The 20,035-nt window shown below is 38.7% G+C and overlaps 1 protein-coding gene across 2 annotated transcripts in view; it reads left to right on the top strand.

Annotated features, from left to right (window-relative positions):
- Positions 1-20,035, top strand: part of CHCHD3 (coiled-coil-helix-coiled-coil-helix domain containing 3) — a 132,552-nt gene that overhangs the window by 32,132 nt on the left and 80,385 nt on the right. For both annotated transcript variants that reach the window (XM_063397127.1, XM_063397128.1), the window contains exon 4: positions 7,634-7,778. In XM_063397127.1, coding sequence (XP_063253197.1) covers positions 7,634-7,778 — 145 coding nt within the window. The remainder of the gene's footprint in view (positions 1-7,633; positions 7,779-20,035) is intronic.

Genomic DNA, 20,035 nt, shown 5'->3' with positions numbered 1-20,035 from the left:
GAATTGTCAGAGAGTTTTAATGGTGCTTGTTCTGGTGGGTAAAGTGGGGCCAGTTTGGGTCCCTGTCATCACATTTGACTGGTTTTGCACTAAGGCCTCATGAAATTATGATAAATCTGGGTTTAATGAGGTGCATGATCCTTTTTGAGTTCATGTTCCCATCATTTTAAAGCTTCAGCGTTTTGGGTTTGGATTTGAAATCTTGAAATCACGGAATCTTTTAGGTTGTAAAGTCCTTCAAGATGGAGTCCAACCATTAATCCAGCACTGCCAAACCACCACTAAACCACGTCCCCAAGTGCCACATTTCAAGCTGTTGAAATCCCTCCAGGGATGGGAACTCCCAACACTCTCTGGGCAGCTGTGCCAGGGCTGGACAACCCTTTCCATGAGGAATTTTTCCCAGTATCCAAGCTAAACCTCTCCTGGCACAGCTTGAGGCCATTCCCTCTCCTGTCCCTGTTCTCTGGGATCAGATCCCAAATCCCACCCTCGGCTGTCCCCTCCTGTCAGGAGTTGTGCAGAGCCACAGGGTCCCCTTGAGCCTCCTTTTCTCCAGGCTCAGCAATAGGAGCTACCAAAAATTTGAAGGCAAAATGTCCTTGGCTTTGAGGTGCAGAAAAATGGTGTTTTCTGTTAGTATTTGCCTGATCTGAAAGGTTTAAAAGAGAAATTTTAGAATGGTTGTTAGGAATGTGGTTGCTCCTAATGTTAGGAATGGCTCCTGTCACCTCTGCTGTGCAAAGTTTTATGTGAATGCAGAATAATGCTTTTAATGAGCAAACAGTGGTAGAAACTTCAGATTTGAACACTTTTTTGTGTTTTCTGAGATTGACCTTTCAGATAATTTGTTTCCCCATCTCTGTCCTTACTTACGTGTTTGTAAAATGAGACGAACTTGAGGTAATTTCTCTGACTTTGCAGACAGGTGAAATGGAGTCGCAGAAATCTCCATTTCACACCTCTCAGCGCTCAGCTCAGCTCGGAGATGTTTTCCTGACGTCTCTCACATCCTTTCAAGTCCCTCGTCAGCTCCGGTGATTTCCAGCCGTGGCTCTTCTGTGGCACATCCCGCGTTCTGCTCATGAAATATTGAAACTCAGCACTCACAAACATTATTCACTCATTAATATTGCAACGTAGCCTAAACACATTGCTCAAAACATTTTGGGATCTTCTGCGAGTCCGTCAGGAGGAATTAAGGAGCTTGTTGAGGTCCAGGAAAGCAGAAAACTTCATGAATCCTCCTCATGTTGTATCTTATCTCAAGAATAAGAGATAATATCTTACCTGGATATTATGGAATAACTGGAATTATTGCAGCTGGAATAACTTTTTGGGTTCCATGTTGAATGATTGCGCTGAATTGAAAGCAAAACCAGTGAGACTCCAAGTCAGAAATACAATGTAATAGAGAGAGAAGAAACAACAAGAAAGATAAAAATAAAATAAAAATAAGACAAATGCAATAGTACAAAGGACCACTGACAGAGTCAGGATGCAAACCTGACACCCTGTTGATCAGGGTGTTGGAAGCAGTCTGAAATAAGTCCCCATGGAGTGACAGATGTGGCTCTGTTGGAGCAGAGATGATCCTCAGGAAAGGGTCCAGTCATCCTCTGGGAATCCAGTGGGAACAGGCTCCCTTGGGGTTTGGGATTGCTGTTTTATCTCATGGAAAGGCTTTGGCTCCTCCCGCTGGGTGGAGCATCTCCCAATGGGATGAGGTGATGTTATCAGTCCTGTGAGAGCCTTCAATGGCCCATTCACAGGGGATGTCCCTGGGAGGAGGATGGGTGCAGGAAGAGATAAGGAGGCCCTGCCTTATCTGGTGTTATCAGGTGTCCATGAACAGAAGGCATCGCCCTCTTCCCCCCCTGGAGTTACAAGAGATAAAGAACAAAATCTCCCAATGGCATCAACAGATGAGAATAGAATACACATTTTTGGTTACATTTCCCAACCCAAGACAATGATACCTCATTAAACTTTTCTCTAATTCATAGAGGACAGGATGATTTTCCTGACAGTGGACTTTGGAACAGGGAATATTTTGATTTTTGCTTGGTTGGAAGTAATGAAAAATGACACAGTTCATGCATTGGGCTTGAGTGAGTTTATCGCGGAACGCCGCAGATCCATCAGATTGTGTAGCTTGGAGACTGTAATAAAGATAAAACAACTGGCAAGTAATCACTGCCCCGAAAAACCAGCAAAGAGGAAATGCTTAGGCTTTGATAGTGTAATAAATTTCCAATATCTGAAAATAAGGGCTGGAAGTGACAAATGACTGTATTTCTCCAAGAGTATTGTTTGGCAGTTTTGGATTTCTGTGGATTCTTGATTTATGTAGGATAAACCGTGAAGTGGCCATCAAGGCACAAAAGTAATATTTTTCAGCTTTTCTCAGTGTGATGCTGTTGTCTCTGAATTAAAAGGTGCTTTTTCCTTAATTATCATCTGCAGGTGTTTTTTGAGAACAACAGAAATGGATATTTTGAAGTAAACAAAAGAGGGAGTTCTTGTGGATTTAGAATTAAATTACTCATCTTGTTATTGTGGCTAACAGGGGTCATGCTGGGCATGAGGGGAGTCCTGGGCCATAAATCCACATGGCAAAATTAACAATTTGCTTTTCTTGAACTTAATTAAAAACTAGATGTGAAAAGGATGGAAATGACTTAGAGCGCAGCAAAGCCTTTCAAGCTGATTTTTAAGAGTGTATTTTTGTATTTCTTGTGATACAGAAAACTCCTTGGCCCTAAGAGATGCTTTCTTCTTTCGGTCTTAAATTTCTATCTCTGTGTTTCAAATTCGAATTTCTAATTGGAAAGTGGAGCCAGTTCTATATTTTGCTTCTCTTATCTTGTTGGACTTGATGTGATGATTGTCAGTTATTAATTTTAAGTCTTTACTTAATTGAGAAATTATTTTTCCTCTTGTTTTGCTTTGTGTTATTATGTTGTTATTACTTGATTTTAGTAGATGTGGGTAAAGCATTTCAGTTGTCTTAGATAATTTGATAAATTTGATAAATATTCGATAAATTCACAGGTAAATTCTCTTTTGCTTAATCTTGCATGTAGGACATTCATAGTTCAGAAGCTGTACAGTAACAAATGCCTCTAAAATCCCACGTTCCCTGCTCCTCCAGAAAGAAAAGAGAGGAATAAAAAGATGGAATGCATTAGCAGAAATGTTATTTTTTATTTTCCCTTTTCTCTGAAGCTCTGCTGAAGGGGAGGTTGGAACGGGCAGTTTGATCACAGGTATTTGATTTCTGTACCTCCTGCCCACATCTCAAAAAATCAAAATTAACAAAAAACCTGTTTGTTTGTTTATTTATTTATTTATTTATTTTTTAAAATGTATTTTTATATTTATATATTGTATCTGGGAGTGTGTTCCAGAGTTCTTTTTGCTTGTTGTTGTGTGATTGCTCCTTGAGGTGACATGGAGGAGCTTTTGTGTTCAGTGTGAGCCAAATCTGATTTAGAGGTGGAATGTACTGCAAACATTATTTTGATTAAACTGACTTCAGGACCAAAACAGTCAAAAATTTGTCTTACAGTGGAGCCTAAATATGACAATGTGAAAACAAAAATACTCAAATTCTTGTTATGCCCCCTTGACGGGAATAAATCTTCTGAGATCCCTAAATCCTGAATGACTGGTTTATCAGGATTTACCTATCCTCTTACAAAAACATACAGATATATAAATTTTCTTCATAGTATTAAGTTGAGAGCGTTGAAGTTCTCCACGACAGTGCTGGGGAAAGGCAGGAATTGTTGCTTTTTTTTTTTGTACTGGTTGGGTGCTATAAAGCAGTTGAGAAATGAAATATTGTGAAGTGTTAACGCAGACTTTTACTGGAGCTGCTTCTTAATGCTTTATGTGTGTTTTCCAATAGCACCATGAGAAGTGATTGCCTTGCATGCCACACTTCATTAAATCAGCCACTCCACACTTCTTAAAGCAGTATTTCATAATTATTTAGAAGGATTTTATTCAAAAAGATATCAATTGTGTGGGGAAAATGTATAGCCAGCAGCCTTTTCTGCTGCTTCAGCAGCTTTTTGAACATCCTTTCTGTATAAATGATCAGTGTAACACTCTCTGTTGTCTGGAGTTCTGTGCTCAAACACAAGAACCATTATCTTGAGCCTTTATCTCTGCTGTAATTAAAAATGTCACTTGAAAAATTCCTGTGGAATTCCCGGAGTAGTGACAAGTTGTGCTGTTTAACTCCTCACAAATTGCGGAGGTGCCTCTCTCTATTTTATTATTATACATATATCTCTTTTTTTTTTTACTTTTGCCTGGATAATAATATAATTTATTACCGTAGATCCAGCTGATGTTTGCCTTTATTCAGTACGTGCTGAATGCCAGGAAAAATGAATTTGTAAAGCCAAGGGAAAAAACCTACTGGAGGTTGATGCAGGCGAATGTTTGCGATCAGCGGGATCTGCCGAGTGTTTGTTTCATTAAGCTCCTACAAGCCACCCAATTACGGAACTCAAATAAATGAAAATGACTTCAAAATCCCGCTTATTTTGTTAAAAACTCTGCTGAATTTCAATCAGTCGAGGTGGCTGTTGAGGAATTTTGGTTGATGAGTAAAAACTGCCCTAAATGAAAGTTTGGTGGATGCGTGAGGAGTTGAACTTGTTGTGTTGTGTGATCCTGGTCACACAAATGAGGGTGAGAATTGATAAAAAAACTTGAAATTTTTGCTTGAAAGTGCTGCCAGCAGCAGTCTTGGACATAAAAAAGTTCCTTTTTGGCCTAAATTGTATAAAATTTGATAATAAAATAGGGTCACTTTCTTTTATGGTAGAACACCCTGCAAGGAAAGGGAAAGGGAGGAAAAATCCAAACAGTAAAATGGGTTTTCTTTAACTGAGTGTCTTGATCTAAATTTAAATGAGATTAGGAAGAAGATCTAATTTGATGTAAAGAATTAAATGTAAATATCTGAGGGTTGTGGGGTTGTTTTGTTTTGGGGTTTTTTGGGTGTTTTTTGTTCATGAGGTTTTTGTGTTTGTTTGTTTTAATTTTTCAGTTTATGGTTTGTAATCTTTTGGCTGGATTTTTCAGCTATTTTATATGTCAAGTATATTTCATATCTTTTTAATTCTGCTACCTACAGCAGCATAAAGAAGAGACATTTTTAAGGGAAAACCACTTGCAGGAGGTCAAATCCAAGAGGGATGAGGAAGAATCTTCCTTCAGTCTAGGAAAGCATTAAATGCTCTCTGTTCATCACCAGAAAAAGGTGCTGAGACTTCTATTTTGACACTTTTTTCCTTTTTAGGCAAAACATGATTTCTCCAATCCAAAAGGCAACCAGCATGTTTTGACTGTGCTGTATGAAGGATTGTTATGATTGTATGAAGGATTTGTTATATCAATCCTGCTGGAGTAATTTGGGGGACCTTGGGAAATCACTTAATGGAATTTGGTCCATGTCTGCATAATCTGCCTTTTTTTTTTTTTTCCCTTTTTTTTTTTCTTTTCTGGAGTAATTGAAGATGCAGCTTAATAAACTTTTATAAAGATTCCCAGTTGGTTGCTGCATTTCAGAGGGTTTGGAGCTGAGCACTGAAGTAATACATCTTGTAATTGTCTTTTTTCCTCCCTACCTCACTTAAATGTATTCCCTGGGGAAGAATCTAATGTACTCTAATGCTGGTACCTTTTACAAAGTGACCCGACTCATTAGGATTTGTTCTCCAGAGCTCCCTTGACAACAGATAAATGCACTGAGAATATTGAAGCTTCCTCTCCATCACTCTTTCATAAAAAAAAAAAAAATAATCTGTTTTAAACCCAGTGTTTCATACCCCCATTACTGCTCCGAGTTCCGCGCTCGGTGTCACAACTCACGGGTTTTATTCACCGAGCGATTTCCGAGTGTTTCCCTGAAAATTAAACACGGCGTGCTTGTCTCGAGTACTCCACTGAAGGGTTCAAATCTATTTATGGCCCGTGACATGTAAATATTGAGAATTTTCTGGGCCTGGAGTCGCCTTTATTACCTCTGTTGCAACAAGTTCAATAACTATTTTCTCTCCTCCTCTCAAATTGCTGGGAAAGGTTGGTTATGGCTCTTCGATCTTTGTGGAGCTTGGGAAATGGATGAAGTCCTTGGGTTTATGGTGTGTTTAGAGGGAGAAAAGCACTTTCCCAGTGCAGGAAAGCTTTTAGGTGGAAATTGAGTGGCTGGTGGGAAAAGGATTTTCCTGGAAAAATCGTTCCATAAAACCAAACAAAACCCCAGCCAAACAACAGAATTCTCTGCATCTTACTTAAAATATGTATTTTATTGAATCAGTTGTAATTGATATGATTTAATGAACAGTGGTGTGAAAACTTTTAACTTTTGTGTATTCAGATTTTGATACTTCAATTTGATACTTCAACAGAATTCTCTGCATCTTACTTAAAATATGTATTTTATTGAATCAGTTGTAATTGATATGATTTAATGAACAGTGGTGTGAAAACTTTTAACTTTTGTGTATTCAGATTTTGATACTTCAATTTGATACTTCAACAGAATTCTCTGCATCTTACTTAAAATATGTGTTTTATTGATTCAGTTGTAATTGATATGATTTAATGAACAGTGGTGTGAAAACTTTTAACTTTTGCGTATTCAGATTTTGATACTTCAGTTTGATACTTCAACAGAATTCTCTGCATCTTACTTAAAATATGTATTTTATTGAATCAGTTGTAATTGATATGATTTAATGAACAGTGGCGTGAAAACTTTTAAACTTTTGCGTATTCAGATTTTGATACTTCAGTTTGATACTTCAACAGAATTCTCTGCATCTTACTTAAAACATGTATTTTATTGATTCAGTTGTAATTGATATGATTTAATGAACAGTGGCGTGAAAACTTTTAACTTTTGCGTATTCAGATTTTGATACTTCAATTTGATACTTCAACAGAATTCTCTGCATCTTACTTAAAACATGTATTTTATTGATTCAGTTGTAATTGATATGATTTAATGAACAGTGGCGTGAAAACTTTTAACTTTTGCATATTCAGATTTTGATACTTCAATTTGATACTTCAACAGAATTCTCTGCATCTTACTTAAAATATGTATTTTATTGAATCAGTTGTAATTGATATGATTTAATGAACAGTGTTGTGAAAACTTTTAAACTTTTGCGTATTCAGATTTTGATACTTCAATTTGATACTTCAACAGAATTCTCTGCATCTTACTTAAAATATATATTTTATTGATTCAGTTGTAATTGATATGATTTAATGAACAGTGGTGTGAAAACTTTTAACTTTTGCGTATTCAGATTTTGATACTTCAATAGAATTCTCTGCATCTTACTTAAAATATGTATTTTATTGAATCAGTTGTAATTGATATGATTTAATGAACAGTGGTGTGAAAACTTTTAACTTTTGCGTATTCAGATTTTGATACTTCAATTTGAAATAACCCTCCGGATTCTTTTAGTGAATATTTGTATTGAAGTGTCTTAAGGAGCCAAGAGTACAAAAGCATTTCTGTGACAGCTTTTAAAGTGATTTTTAAAGTAGGTTTTGAAACTTCTCTCAGCCTAAGCCTCCTTGCACGTCCCTGTAGGTTGAAACAAGATCAGATGTACGTTCGGGATGACCTTGGGAAGCTCCTGGAACGGGAGAGGATCTCCTCAAACGAGCACCTGGCTCGAGTCATCCTTCGGGAGAGGGCGGCCTCGGAGGAGGAGCGGCAGAAGGCTCTGCGCCTGGTGAGTCCTCACACTGCTGCAGAAATTCAGATTTTCCAAGCACCTCGCTCCTCAGGCCTATTGGTAGAAGAAGAGTGCAGATCTCTTTTTTTTTTTTTTTTTTTTTTTTTTTTTGTCAAATATCCCCTATTTTAAGGGGTTTTGCTGCTCGTTTCCAACTTTGGAACCAGCTCAGTGAAAAATTCTGTTTAAAAGGATGATCTCTCATTAGAGCTGACGTATCAAACCTTCCTGACAAGGAAATTGGAACATATGGTTGGCTGTTTTCCTCAGAAAACTGACATTATGCAGTTCAGTCCATTTGAAATGTCTGACAGATTTATAACTTCCTTTATAGAGTGTTTGCTTGCTTTAGTGAGTCTCTATTGGCTCTTCTTTCTAACAATAATCATTATTGTCTGAGGTGGGAATATGCTTTAAAAATATAAATATACTCGAGTGTGAATATGAAAGAAAATGGTATTTTCAAGGGGAAAAGTTAAAAATTATGTGAGCATTGCTATGAAACTAAATGGGAATTACTTATGTCAGCAGCAACATAAATATTTGTTGGGCCCTCTAAATCTGGAGTAAAATCCAAGGTTTTTAAGCTTTATGGGTTGGTATCTTAGTAATCAATCACTTCAATAAGCAATAGTGCTGTGGGAGTTAAAATCTGATGTTCGTGTTATTTTTCCAAATCCTAATTTAAAACCAAACCAATCCCACCTCAGTGCTGGTATCTTTTCCAGCCATTTCTGGATGCTTTCCCAGCTCTGTGGTAACATTATTGTTGAAGAATGATTTCAGTGTTGTAAACAAATGTTTTATATTTTGTCATTGTAAAACGTGGGAACAAAGGAGAATGGAAAGGAATTATGACCAAGGTACAGCTTTATTTTTATGCCTTAAATCCCTGGATTCTTAATCTTGTGTGGGAGAGATAAGGGTTTTGTGGCCTGGAGCTAATGAGGAGCTGAAGATTTATAATGGAGACTACGATTTGCATAATTACTGGGGGTTTGCATCTTTTCCTCCCTGTTGTGGTGATTTTGGGAAGCACAGGGTGGATTTCTCCTCAGCCAAATGCTTGAGAAATTCCTTGTTATGGATATGAAACTGCTTTATTTAGTTATTTTGTTGGTTAATTTTCACTTACTTCAGAATATCAGAGTTAGCAGTTGTGTCATTTTGGTTTTGATCAATCTTCCTGGTTCCACCTGTGAAATTTGGAAATATCTGGTGGTTCTTGGGTGCAGGTTTGTTACCACCACTGCAGATTTGCCATTTCCACTGTAGCTTGTTCATTCTTTGAAGTGTGTACTCTAAGATTACAAAACAGCAAGAAAATTTTGTCTGTTTATTTCCTTAAATATGAAAATATTGAGTAATTCTCACCCTCGTATAAGTCAGCTCCTTTATTTTCTTGTAATGGGTCAGATTTTATTTCTTTGGCTTCACTGCTTACCCTACCTGTGCCTTTATTTCCTGTATCAAAGCTGAATTCAAAACCTGTAGCACAGGGAAAGGTTCTTCTGTGTGAGGAATAAATTTCTCCAGCAAGTTTGTATTTTATGGAGCCCAGATTTGATTTGTCAGGCTCTTCTTGGAGAAAAACCAAAAATGTTCCTGAAGTGTCAGTAGCAAAATAAATTCCTTTGCTGCTGCTGAATTGTTCAAATAGTGCAAAGCAAAAGAAATTGTGGTGAGGAAGGAAAAAATTGAGTTTGTAAAGGTTGGTAATTCAGGTTTTAATAAACAGATGTAAAATGAAGTCATATTTCCTATCCTTGAAGAATTTCAATGCCAGCTGCTTCTTATAATCTCAGAAAGAAGAAATCTACAGTGTTAACATCCCAAAAATTAGAATTAGTTCTTTATCCAAGTGAGGAAAAACAAAGGATGAAATGATTTGGTAAAACCTGAAGTGCTTTAGTGACATGTCCTGGGAAGTGCCCTCAGGTCAGGGGGGCTGGCAGGCTCCTGGTGGAATTTTAGCTCCTGCAAAAAACCTATTTTGGGGCTATCCAAAGGTTTGCAAAGGAGCAATTGTGACATTTGTGCCAGCAGAAGTAGAAATTATTGTTCAGAGTGGAATTTCCAGACCCCGAGCCAAACCCTGGGAATCCCCAGTGGCGTCAGTGTGAGGATTTAATCAACTCTTGGTGCTTAACTCAGCAGAAGGGAAGGCAGCTGCTGTGGATTCCTTCAGCAATCCTGGAAATGCCACTGGCTGGGAATGTTTTGGGCACAGCCTGGCTTTCCTTATCCCACAGATCTGGGGTTGTGTCTTGGAGAAGTGATGCTCTGTGGGTGCTGGAGAGGTTTTGGATCTCCTCTGGTTTCTCCCTCATGGCTGTGGGATATTTGATCGTGGGAAGGATGAGGGTGGCGAGGCCCTGGCACAGTTTTCCCGGAGAAGTTGTGGCTGTTCCATCCCTGAAGTGTCCAAGGATGGGGCTTGGAGCAGCCTGGGATAGGGGAAGTGTCCCTGTCCACCCTACAGGGGTGGAATGAGAGGATTTTTCACATCCCTTCCAACCTGAACCATTCTATAATTCCAAGATTATCCTTTTTTTTCCCCCTCTGCTGTTCCCCCCTGCCCTCAGGGCTGTTTTCTGGCCTGTTTTCAGGGCTCCCAGTACACCAGGGTTGGGTGCAAGGGGTGCTTTGATGGTGAAGAATTCTTTATTTTCTTCTCTCAGTTCTCCTTTTCTGTCGTGTCAGTGCAGGTACGAACTGAGGCAAATACTTCACAAACCCATCCTGGAGCCCTTTCCAATCTGCTTTTCCAACACCTCCCAACCCAGCTCCACTGAGGAAATTGCAGAGTGTGTGTGGAGGGCAATTGTCAGGGAGCAAAATGAGAACTGCTCAAACTGTCCTTGCCACCAAACGAGGGCATTTTGTACCTTTACTTTACTCACTTTGGAGATGTGACATCTGCAGAGCATCTCAGTGTGATTCCACCCAAGGACAAAGTGCATCATGTGCTTGAAGTCCAGAACTGCAGCTGGTTAAAAATACTGCTTTTTTCCACATGCTCTTGGTGTGGATATTATGTTTTTTTCTGCCCATCCCTCTCAAAAAAGGGCTTCAGAATAAATCAAATCTTTTATTTCAGCCCAGCCATAAAGAATTTTGATGGTGGTGTGGTTCTCTGCAGCAAAGGGTGAAGCTGAAGGTCCTTACGACAGCTCCAAGAATATTTTTATTATATTTTATCACTTAGACCTGTTCTCTGCTGTATTTATTATTGGAGGATTTTGCTGCAAAGATAAAAATTTGGCCTGGTTGAGTTGGGCACGGTCTTGTAGAGCGGCTTTCAATGTGGTGGCTGTGCCATAAATAGTTTATTGATGTTCCATCACTTGAGTCATTATGAAAGTCAGGGTGAGACGAGGAGAATATGGAGTAGAAAATCAATAGTTACCCAAAGTGCAGAGGACCTGTTGTATTTCCATCTCCTGATAATGACCTGGAGTTTACTGTGAACACATTTGCTCCTCTGTCTGGGCTGAAACGAGTTGTCATTAGGAGCCTGTATGTTAGAAAATGGTTTTATTGAGCTGCCAATGACATTAAAGTCTCATTTCCCTTTGAAGAGGCACAGAAATATTGTTCTGTTCATGTGCTGTAACCAGAACATTAAAATTTGATTATTGCTATCATTACAAGTCTGTATCCATACTAATGCAATTATATCTATTTGCCCGTGTGTTGTTCCAGGCTTTCATTGAAGCACCTGTTTGAGAGTGAAATCTGTTGGTGCTGAGGAATCTCATTGTTTTGTAAATTATTTTCTGCACAAGAAGTTCTATCAAAAAATTCCTCGCTCAAAAAAAAAAAAAAATCAATGTGGTAGAAGTATCTTTATATTAAAAAGCACTTTTTTTTTTGCACTTTAGGTCACTGTGATAATCAGATTATTGGAGATTTTTTTCCCTAGCAAAATCCTATTTGAGATGTGAAGTTCTTTCACTTCTCTGAGCTCTGAAATCAATAGACAAAACACATTCCTGGCCCTATCAGAGCTGAAGTGTGTTGAGTTATGTGAGGAGGAAATCTGACCTGTTGTCATAATTGAATACAGGTTGTTAAAATGGAGTTTTTTCCTCCTCTGGGCCTGAACTGGTTTGGTGTCTTCCCCATCACCCTGGGGTGACTGGTCCCAGTTCATGCTGGGCAATGACCTCCCCTTTGGGGCTGCCTTTATTTCTCCTGTCATCAATTCATTAACTTTGTCATGAGGACATTCCCTATTTTCCATAAACAGATTAAATCCTGACCCTTCCTGCTCTTTCCAACCAGGCCTGGACAAACCATATTTTAAGGATGACTTCACTAGGAAATACCAGGGGGAAGAATTAAATGAGTTAAGGCATTAGTTCTCCGGAGAAAAGTCTGTTTACAAACCTGCAGTATTTATTACATACCTCATTTAGCTCATTCATCATTTTAATAGAAAAATGAATCTTTTTAGATGATTCTGAAATAATTTGAGGTAAACTACACAGCCTGAGGCAAAACAGGATTGCTTGGTGCAAGGGAGGGCTTTTGGAGAAGTGAGCACGAGCAGAGACCTTAATTCACAATTTATGGCAGTAAAAATACTGAAGGCTCAGATTTGAACATGAGATTTAAGGTTTGGGAAGCACATGGTACAAAATTAAATCTACAGACAGTTGTCTTGTCTCTCGTTCCTCAGTTTTATAATTTAGAAAGTAGAAATTTTTCATGAAGCCTCATTGAAAGTGGAGATTTAGGGAGTTTCTCTCATAAAATTCGATTTAGTCCTGTGCACATGGTTATTTTTTGTGATGTTTTTATGGCTTGGAAGTAGCAGTTTTGTTGCAGCAAAAACTGTCTCCTATGGGCAAAAGGAACCTGAATTTGGTTTTTCCTGTCATGGAAGAAGGTATTTTGGAATATTGAGGACGGGAGCTATTTTTTTGTGTGTTTTGTTTTGGGGGAAAGAGGTTGGGTTGGTTTTTAGAGAAGGAAGTGGGGTACAATGAGCAGCACATTTATATTTGGAAATTACACAATTTTACTGCACTGACTGCACTCATATTCCTTGGAATAAACAGAATATTGCTCCTTTGGTTTATGTCTCTCCTGGCACATATTCCTTCTTCCTCACCCTCTTTTTTTGGCGTTTCTACTGCAGCACTGAAAGGTTTGGGATAGAAATTCAGGTTTTTGGGGTAGGTCTTTTAGGAGATCTTAAAGAGGTGATGTGAAGCTACTGTGTGAGCAAAAAGCTCTTGCTAAGCAAATAAAGTCGATAATTTTCTCCCCAGTAAGAAAAGGGGCTGCCTGTCACATATTTGCAAATCATGAGTGATTTTCTTACCTGGCCTTGAAGAAGTGAAGGCCCATTTGATGTCTAAAATTAACAAGTGAACAGTTTTCCCTCCTCCTTGATAGAGGAAAATGGTAAAAAGAATTCAAAATAGCCTGTGGGTAGTGCTGGAGTTGGAGTCCCAGTATGATTTGTCACATAAACTGGCAAATAAATGTTTTATTTCCTCTCTGAAATTGCCATGAAGGGCCTGGGAACCAAAGTTGCCTTTTCCTGGGTCTCTCTTCTGTCCCTTTACAATGTCCATGCTGACATTCAAAATACTTGTTTCAGTGGAACAACAGAAATAATTTTTTCCTTCCTTCAGCATTTCACTTGGCAACATGTTAGAGATGTCTTTTTTTTATAATTTTTCTATGTAACAGTTAATGGCTTTTTTTTCCCCCTCTTTGTCAGAAGTTTGACAGACAGGAAAACCACGGTAAAATGAGAATTTTGAAGGCAAGCAAAGTACAGAGAAGGAGCATTTATTCTCTTTAAGCTTTCTTTTTGAATGGTGAATGTGTTTTGATAGTCAAGCAGCATTTAAAGCATGTTATTTTTTAATTCTTATATAGCAAACCCCAAGATATTTGACTGAAGCAAAATTAATCACTGTGTTATTTCAGCATTCAGATGAAGATCTAGTGCTTTACAAAGCCTGCTGCTCCATCAATTTGTTCTTTGGGTTGAATTCAAATTGAGTTCATTTTTATAGATTCACTGCATAATACTCTGCTCTCTCCTCCCTCATTCATTAACCAATTTGTTCGCGCTACTCCCTTTTTATTGAACGGCAGCAAAATTGCCGTGCTATCTCCCCAAATGAATATCATCATTCCTTGTCATGCATGGGCAAAAAGTAAGGCTAATAATCCCTTTTTCCACACACCTTCCCCCTTTTCAGGGACAAACCTCATTTCTGCCCCGGAGGTAGCACCACAAGAACGTTTTAAATACCGCTCTTTGTGTATAAATATTCCGAGCCAGGCTCTTTTTGATTACTCGTGGGCCTTTGGAGCTCGTACAGCCTGCCAGTTGTGTGACACAACAAAAACCACATCAGAGCCTTGTCAGGGCTTGTCCTTGTACATGACACGCTACAAATGCGTGCGAGGGATTAAAACGTGTTCGTCTGACACCGGGCTGGGAGCGCGACGCCGCCGAGGCGCCTCCGCTCCGCAAAACAATCCCTGGGCCTCTCTTACTCTGACTTTGATTCAATGTTTCTTTGCTCTCAGATGAAGCTGGGTTTGGGTAGGGATGAATTCATTTGTGTCTCCTTTGGTGCCTTGGGAAGGCTGGCCTGGAACAGAGACTGGAGAGAGCTGGAGAATAAAGTAGGGATTTATTGAAAGGCCTTTAGGATACACCTTGGGCAGGACAAGAGCCTGGCCAGGGCTGCACCCAAGGTGGACCCAAAATGGTCACAAAATGGACAAATGGTCACAAAATGGACACAAAATGGACCCAAAATGGCCATAAAATGGACCCAAAATGGTCACAAAATGGACGCAAAATGGACAAACGGTCACAAGGTCTCACACTTTGATAAGTTTTGGTCCATTTGCATATTGGGGTTTAATTGTCCAATTACAGCTTCAGGTTGTGAGGTCCCATCCTTCCTGTTCCTCCCTCCAGCCCACCCTTGTTTGTGCTTTTGGGCTGAAAGTTGTCCTTGGTCCTCAGCAGAAAAGGATTTGTTTTGTGTCCCTGCTGTGTGCAGAGCTGAGTGACCCTGACTGTGAGCTCAGAGCTGCACCCCTGGGCATCATGAAAATCATGAAAGCTCAAACTTAAGGCATCACCTTTAGAGTGTTTTGGGTTGAATTACCAGATTTAGGTGTTTTGGAGGATAGAGGGGTGGTAATCGGGCAGTTTGTTTTACTGCTGTTTTCAGGAGTGGCTGAAGTCACTTGGTTTGATCAGCTTGGAGAAGAGCCCGAGGGAAGTCCTTTTGAGATGTAATTTTAAGTTTTTAAGGGTTTTTAAATGTCTTTTTAATGTCTTTTCATATCAGTGGCTGTCTGGAATATATTGAGGTGCTCGAGTGTTGTAGCAATAGGTGCCAATATAGCTAAAGCAGGTGTACACAAATCAATTAAAAAGGATATTTCAGGGAGAGGATGGGGAAAAAAAGTGGAATCTCATGGTGAAGTCTGTAGGTTTTGGGGTGTTTTATACAAATTTGAAGAAATTTTTCAGTCCTATCAATTGTTTTTATGATCTGTTCTGTGGCAGCTGTACCATGATGTGCCTGGAGGAAAAAGTGCTCTGCCTCTTTTATTTTAAAGAAAAGGAAAAGTTTAATGTCAAGCTTAATGCATTTGGGATGTTAAAACAACCTTTTAGTTCAGTAATAAGAATTATTCTCCTGATAGCCCCATCCCCTTAAGGCTGAGGGTCTTTAATTGCACTCAGGGGACTTTGGAGCTGGAAGTTCCCCCTCCTGTCAGGAATTTGGAATTTGTGTGTACAGTTGGGGAATTTCACACATTGCCCTAAATGGAAAACAAAAATAAACTTTGAATAATGTAAATAATATAAAAGTTTAAAGACAAAAAGGCACCTTCCACTTCACACAAGACCTGATTTCAACAAGTAGCCAACAAAACTTTAATTTTCAAAGCAGAAATCGGCTTCAGCTGTCAATGCTGTAAAAAATTCCACACAGGAGTGGTATGGGAGAAATTTGTCAATGTAAATTTGGGGTGGCTGAGGCAAAAGAAGGTGATAATATTTCTTGTCTCATCACTTTCAGTAATTTAGTTGAATTTGGAAAACCCACCCCTCTGATAACATAATAAGATACTGCAGTGTCTTTTTTTTAGAGACATTTGAATTCAAATCACGCTTATAAATAAATAAATAAACCCCATTACTCCTCATTTCCCTAATTATCATGCAGATAAACAGTGGGAATCGTGACATTAGGATAAGTAAGTGGCTTATGATTTTGCTTCAGAGGAAGAAAATTTTGCTGTTCCCCCTTTTCCCCCCTTGGGCCACGCAGGAGTAATAAATGAGCAAATCCAGAGTGGTTTGTGATGGATGCTTAATGGAGCTGTGCTGGAGCCAAGGGCGGGTTTCTGCAGCAGCTGTCACAATTCCGAGTCATTAACACACCTAGAATGCCAAAATCAGGGATTTCACACCCATAAAGGCACAAAGTCACGACTTTGAGAGAGGACTTGGGGGTGCAAGTGAACCTTTTGGGCTGAGCATGGAGTGTGAGTGTGAACTGAAACAATTAAAGTCGTTTTGGAGGTTACAGATTGACTTTGAAAGTTTATTTATGTCTTTAAGCCTGTGAAGAACCAATGAGGGACTTCTGCACCTTTTTGCTGGCTGGTTCTTGCCCTTGGAGGCAGAAATCTGCTTGGAAATCTTCTGGGAAGGAACAAAATTATTGTGTGCAGCAATAACAAATCATTTCCAGTGTGTAAAACATGAAATATTCCAATACCCCAAATACTCAAGTCATGCCAGCAGACTCACAGCAGTGGCTTCATGCACAGAATATTTTGGAATGAGAAAATATTTCTGTGGAATAATACCAGGTTTTCTTGTAATGCTCTGAAAAGAAGGATAATTAGTGGGGATTGTTTCTGCCTTCATAAAGGGACATCTAAGAAGTGCTCAGATAAAGAGGTCAGCTGGCTCTTTGTTTTACATCATGTCATATTTTAATTTTCCTGCTCACTTTTATCTGCCTGTTTGAAGCATGAGAAAAAAAAAACACCAAATCCTTGTAGTTATTCCTTTTCAAAGTAATGATGTAGGAAGGAGATACTGAACTTGAGCAAATCATTCTTTGAACCCACTACCTGCGAGCGAGGGAATGCACAGCACAAAAATAGCAACTTTTGATAGGTCTGGAAAGTTAATTTTAAATTCTTCTACCAACAAACTTGACCTTGAGGAAAATAAGGGGATATTGACCCTCAGCACATCTGCAGGTGACACCAAGCTGAAAGAGAGGGGATTTGGATTGGAAATTTGGCAAAAATTCTTCCCTGTGAGGGTGAATTGGATCTGGAATATCACAAAAAAAAAGCTGTTTGTAATTATCTGTTGCGAGTGCTGACAGTTTGGTGCCTGAGAATGGGTAAAGGTGATAAATAAATGAGATTTAAAAATTACAGAAATACAAAGTTCAGAACTGAAGTTCACCGGAGAAGAAATATCACATATTCACTCTTGAAATCATGATTTTTGCTGTGTTTTGTTGGTGTCACTTGCTTAACAGTAATTTTTGCCTGGTTTAACAAACAAATTTTCCTTCTCTTCATCTTTCCAAAGTCCAGATAAGTTCATATCATATTTTAGATATTGGAGAGAGTGGTATAACTCTTTTTCCATTTTTAGACAAACCCAGAACATTCTTTAAGCTTTCCAAGTTGAAACAAAAATCACTTTTTACTGTTGGAATTGTGACTCAGTGCTGGTTTTGTGTAGGCTCATATCTGAGTTTTAATTCTTCTTTTTAAATGTGGCTATTTCTTTCATAAATTCTGCTCTTAAATCGTTTTTTTTGACATGTTTCTGTCTAATTTTTCCCCAATACTCCACTCCTTTCTCAGATCTGTTTCTTTCCATCTCTGCCAGCTCCTGGAGGCTCCTCCTGCCCTTGGTCACCCCAGTTCTCATTTTTTGCTTTCTTTTTCTCCAAATTTCTCCCTTTTTTCCCTTCTCCTTGTGGAAGAACCACAGCATCCTCTTGTCCATATCTTCAGGACAAACTTCTGCTCTTCTCTCTGATGCCTGGGAGTGTTTTGTCCTCTTGGCCTCAATTGCCTGATCCTGCAATGTTCCAGAGTTGGTGGAAGGAATAATTGCAGGCAGAATTCCCTATAATCTCTGCGTTCCTGGAAGGATTTTTTGTGTTATACAAAGTTCTGGAGATCTCTGGGCTCTATTTTATTTTATTTTATTTTATTTTATTTTATTTTATTTTATTTTATTTTATTTTATTTTATTTTATTTTATTTTATTTTATTTTATTTTATTTTATATTTTTATTTTATTTTATTTTATTTTTTATTTTATTTTATTTTACTTTATTTTTTTATTTTATTTTATTTTATTTTATTTTATTTTATTTTATTTTATTTTATTTTATTTTATTTTATTTTATTTTATTTTATTTTATTTTATTTTATTTTATTTTATTTATATTTTTATTTTATTTTATTTTACTTTATTTTTCTTTATTTTATTTTACTTTATTTTTACTTTATTTTCTCCAGGGTCTTACGGACGTCTTTAAGTTAAATTTGACTTTATTGGAGGTAAAAGGAGGAAATGCCCTGAAACTGTCACGGTGGGCACCTCTCTGCTGGTTCTAACCAGATTCCTTGGAAACTCCATAAATGCTGAAACTTCTCAGCAGAAGAAAATGAAATTCTGTTTAATATTAGTGAAAGGTTTTCTCTCTTTCTGTGACATGGATGAAATGAATTTGGCTTAGGCCCTTAGAAAAGGTGGAGATGAAGCGTGGAGCATCTTTAACTCTCTCTCATGCTTCTGGAACTGTAGCTCGAGGGTCTGTGGAGTGGAAAATGAATGGAAAGTAATTTTATTTTATGGAGAGGGTGACACAAGGTTTCTGTACGGGTGGAACAGTAAGGAGACAACTATTTCTTTTCCCAGTAGTTTTCAGTGCAAGTCTGATCATAATTTGGAAGGAAAAGAGGGGGTTTTAACATCAGTTTTACTGTTCACATTTGGTTTCAAGGGTGTGATGGTTAATTATGCAGAGGAACAAAACTAATTAGGGGAATCTCCAGTTTATGCTGCCTTAAAAGTTTAGTATTTAGATTTTTTCCTGTGTAGTGGCCTGGCTATAAAGCTTTAATCCAAAGCAGTCATTGGCAAAGAGAGGAACATTTTCCCTGCCTACATTTGAGGTGGTTACAGGTGTCATCAGCTGTGCCAGAATTTTTCACCCTCAGATCTGTTTAATATTTTAAAAAAGGAGGTGTTTCCAGAATGCAATCTGAGCTGTTTCAGATGGCAGCTTTCTGATGGAGTGGATTTCCCTGAAGAAGTGTCTGTGTCTCTAAATCTCCTCTGGTTGAGGGCTCCTGGTTGTCTTCCTGTGGAGACAACATCCATAATGAGGGTGATTTTCACACAAAAAATGTAAATATTATCACGGCCCCCACATCCGAGGCACACAAAAGCTGATGATTATAAATCAGAAACACCCTGTGTGACAGGACAAGGAGCAGTGGTTTGAAACTGAAAGGGGATGGATTTGGATGGGATTGAAGGAAGGAATTTTATGGGATGAGGGTGGGAGACCATGGAATGGAATTCCCAGAGAAGCTGTGGCTGCCCCTGAATCCCTGGAAGTGTCCAAGGCCAGGCTGGAGGAGCTTGGAGCAGCCTGGGACAGTGGAAGATGTCCCTGACCATTGCAGTGTTGGAATTAAATGATCCCAAAGGTCCCTTCCAACCCAAACCATTCCAGGATTCCCTATCAGAACATTTATTTTCCTTTTAATAATTTGTGCAGAATTGAGGGGAGTCCAGGATTTTACACTCAGCTCCTTTTTCCTTTGGGATCTACTGTAAACTCCATAGTCCTGTTAATTTAAGGCTTTACCTCTTCGGCCTTAAAATCCCTTTGGTCCTATGAGTAATCCCAAATTTCTACTCGTTCCTGCATTCCCTGGGACTGGGGCATGTCCTGCAGGATTAATTATGGATGTGGCCACAGGGGAATGGAAGTGAATTTAGAGCCCCTTCCCACAGAGAAATTTTGGTGTTGTGCTGCTGATTCTCATGCGAGGGCTTCCCTAAATTTCTGGAGGAGCTGCCTGTGCTTTCCTGGAATTTCCTGCTGTGTTCTTGGCAGGGTGCTGTGATAGCACTTTAAGAGAGTAATAAATAGCTTGTGTAAGTCGTTCCTTTAAGTTAGAGTTTCTAT

This window comes from Prinia subflava, chromosome 4 (genome assembly GCF_021018805.1).
Source record: "Prinia subflava isolate CZ2003 ecotype Zambia chromosome 4, Cam_Psub_1.2, whole genome shotgun sequence".
Classification (NCBI taxonomy): domain Eukaryota; kingdom Metazoa; phylum Chordata; class Aves; order Passeriformes; family Cisticolidae; genus Prinia; species Prinia subflava.
This window is presented reverse-complemented; position numbering and strand designations above follow the sequence as displayed.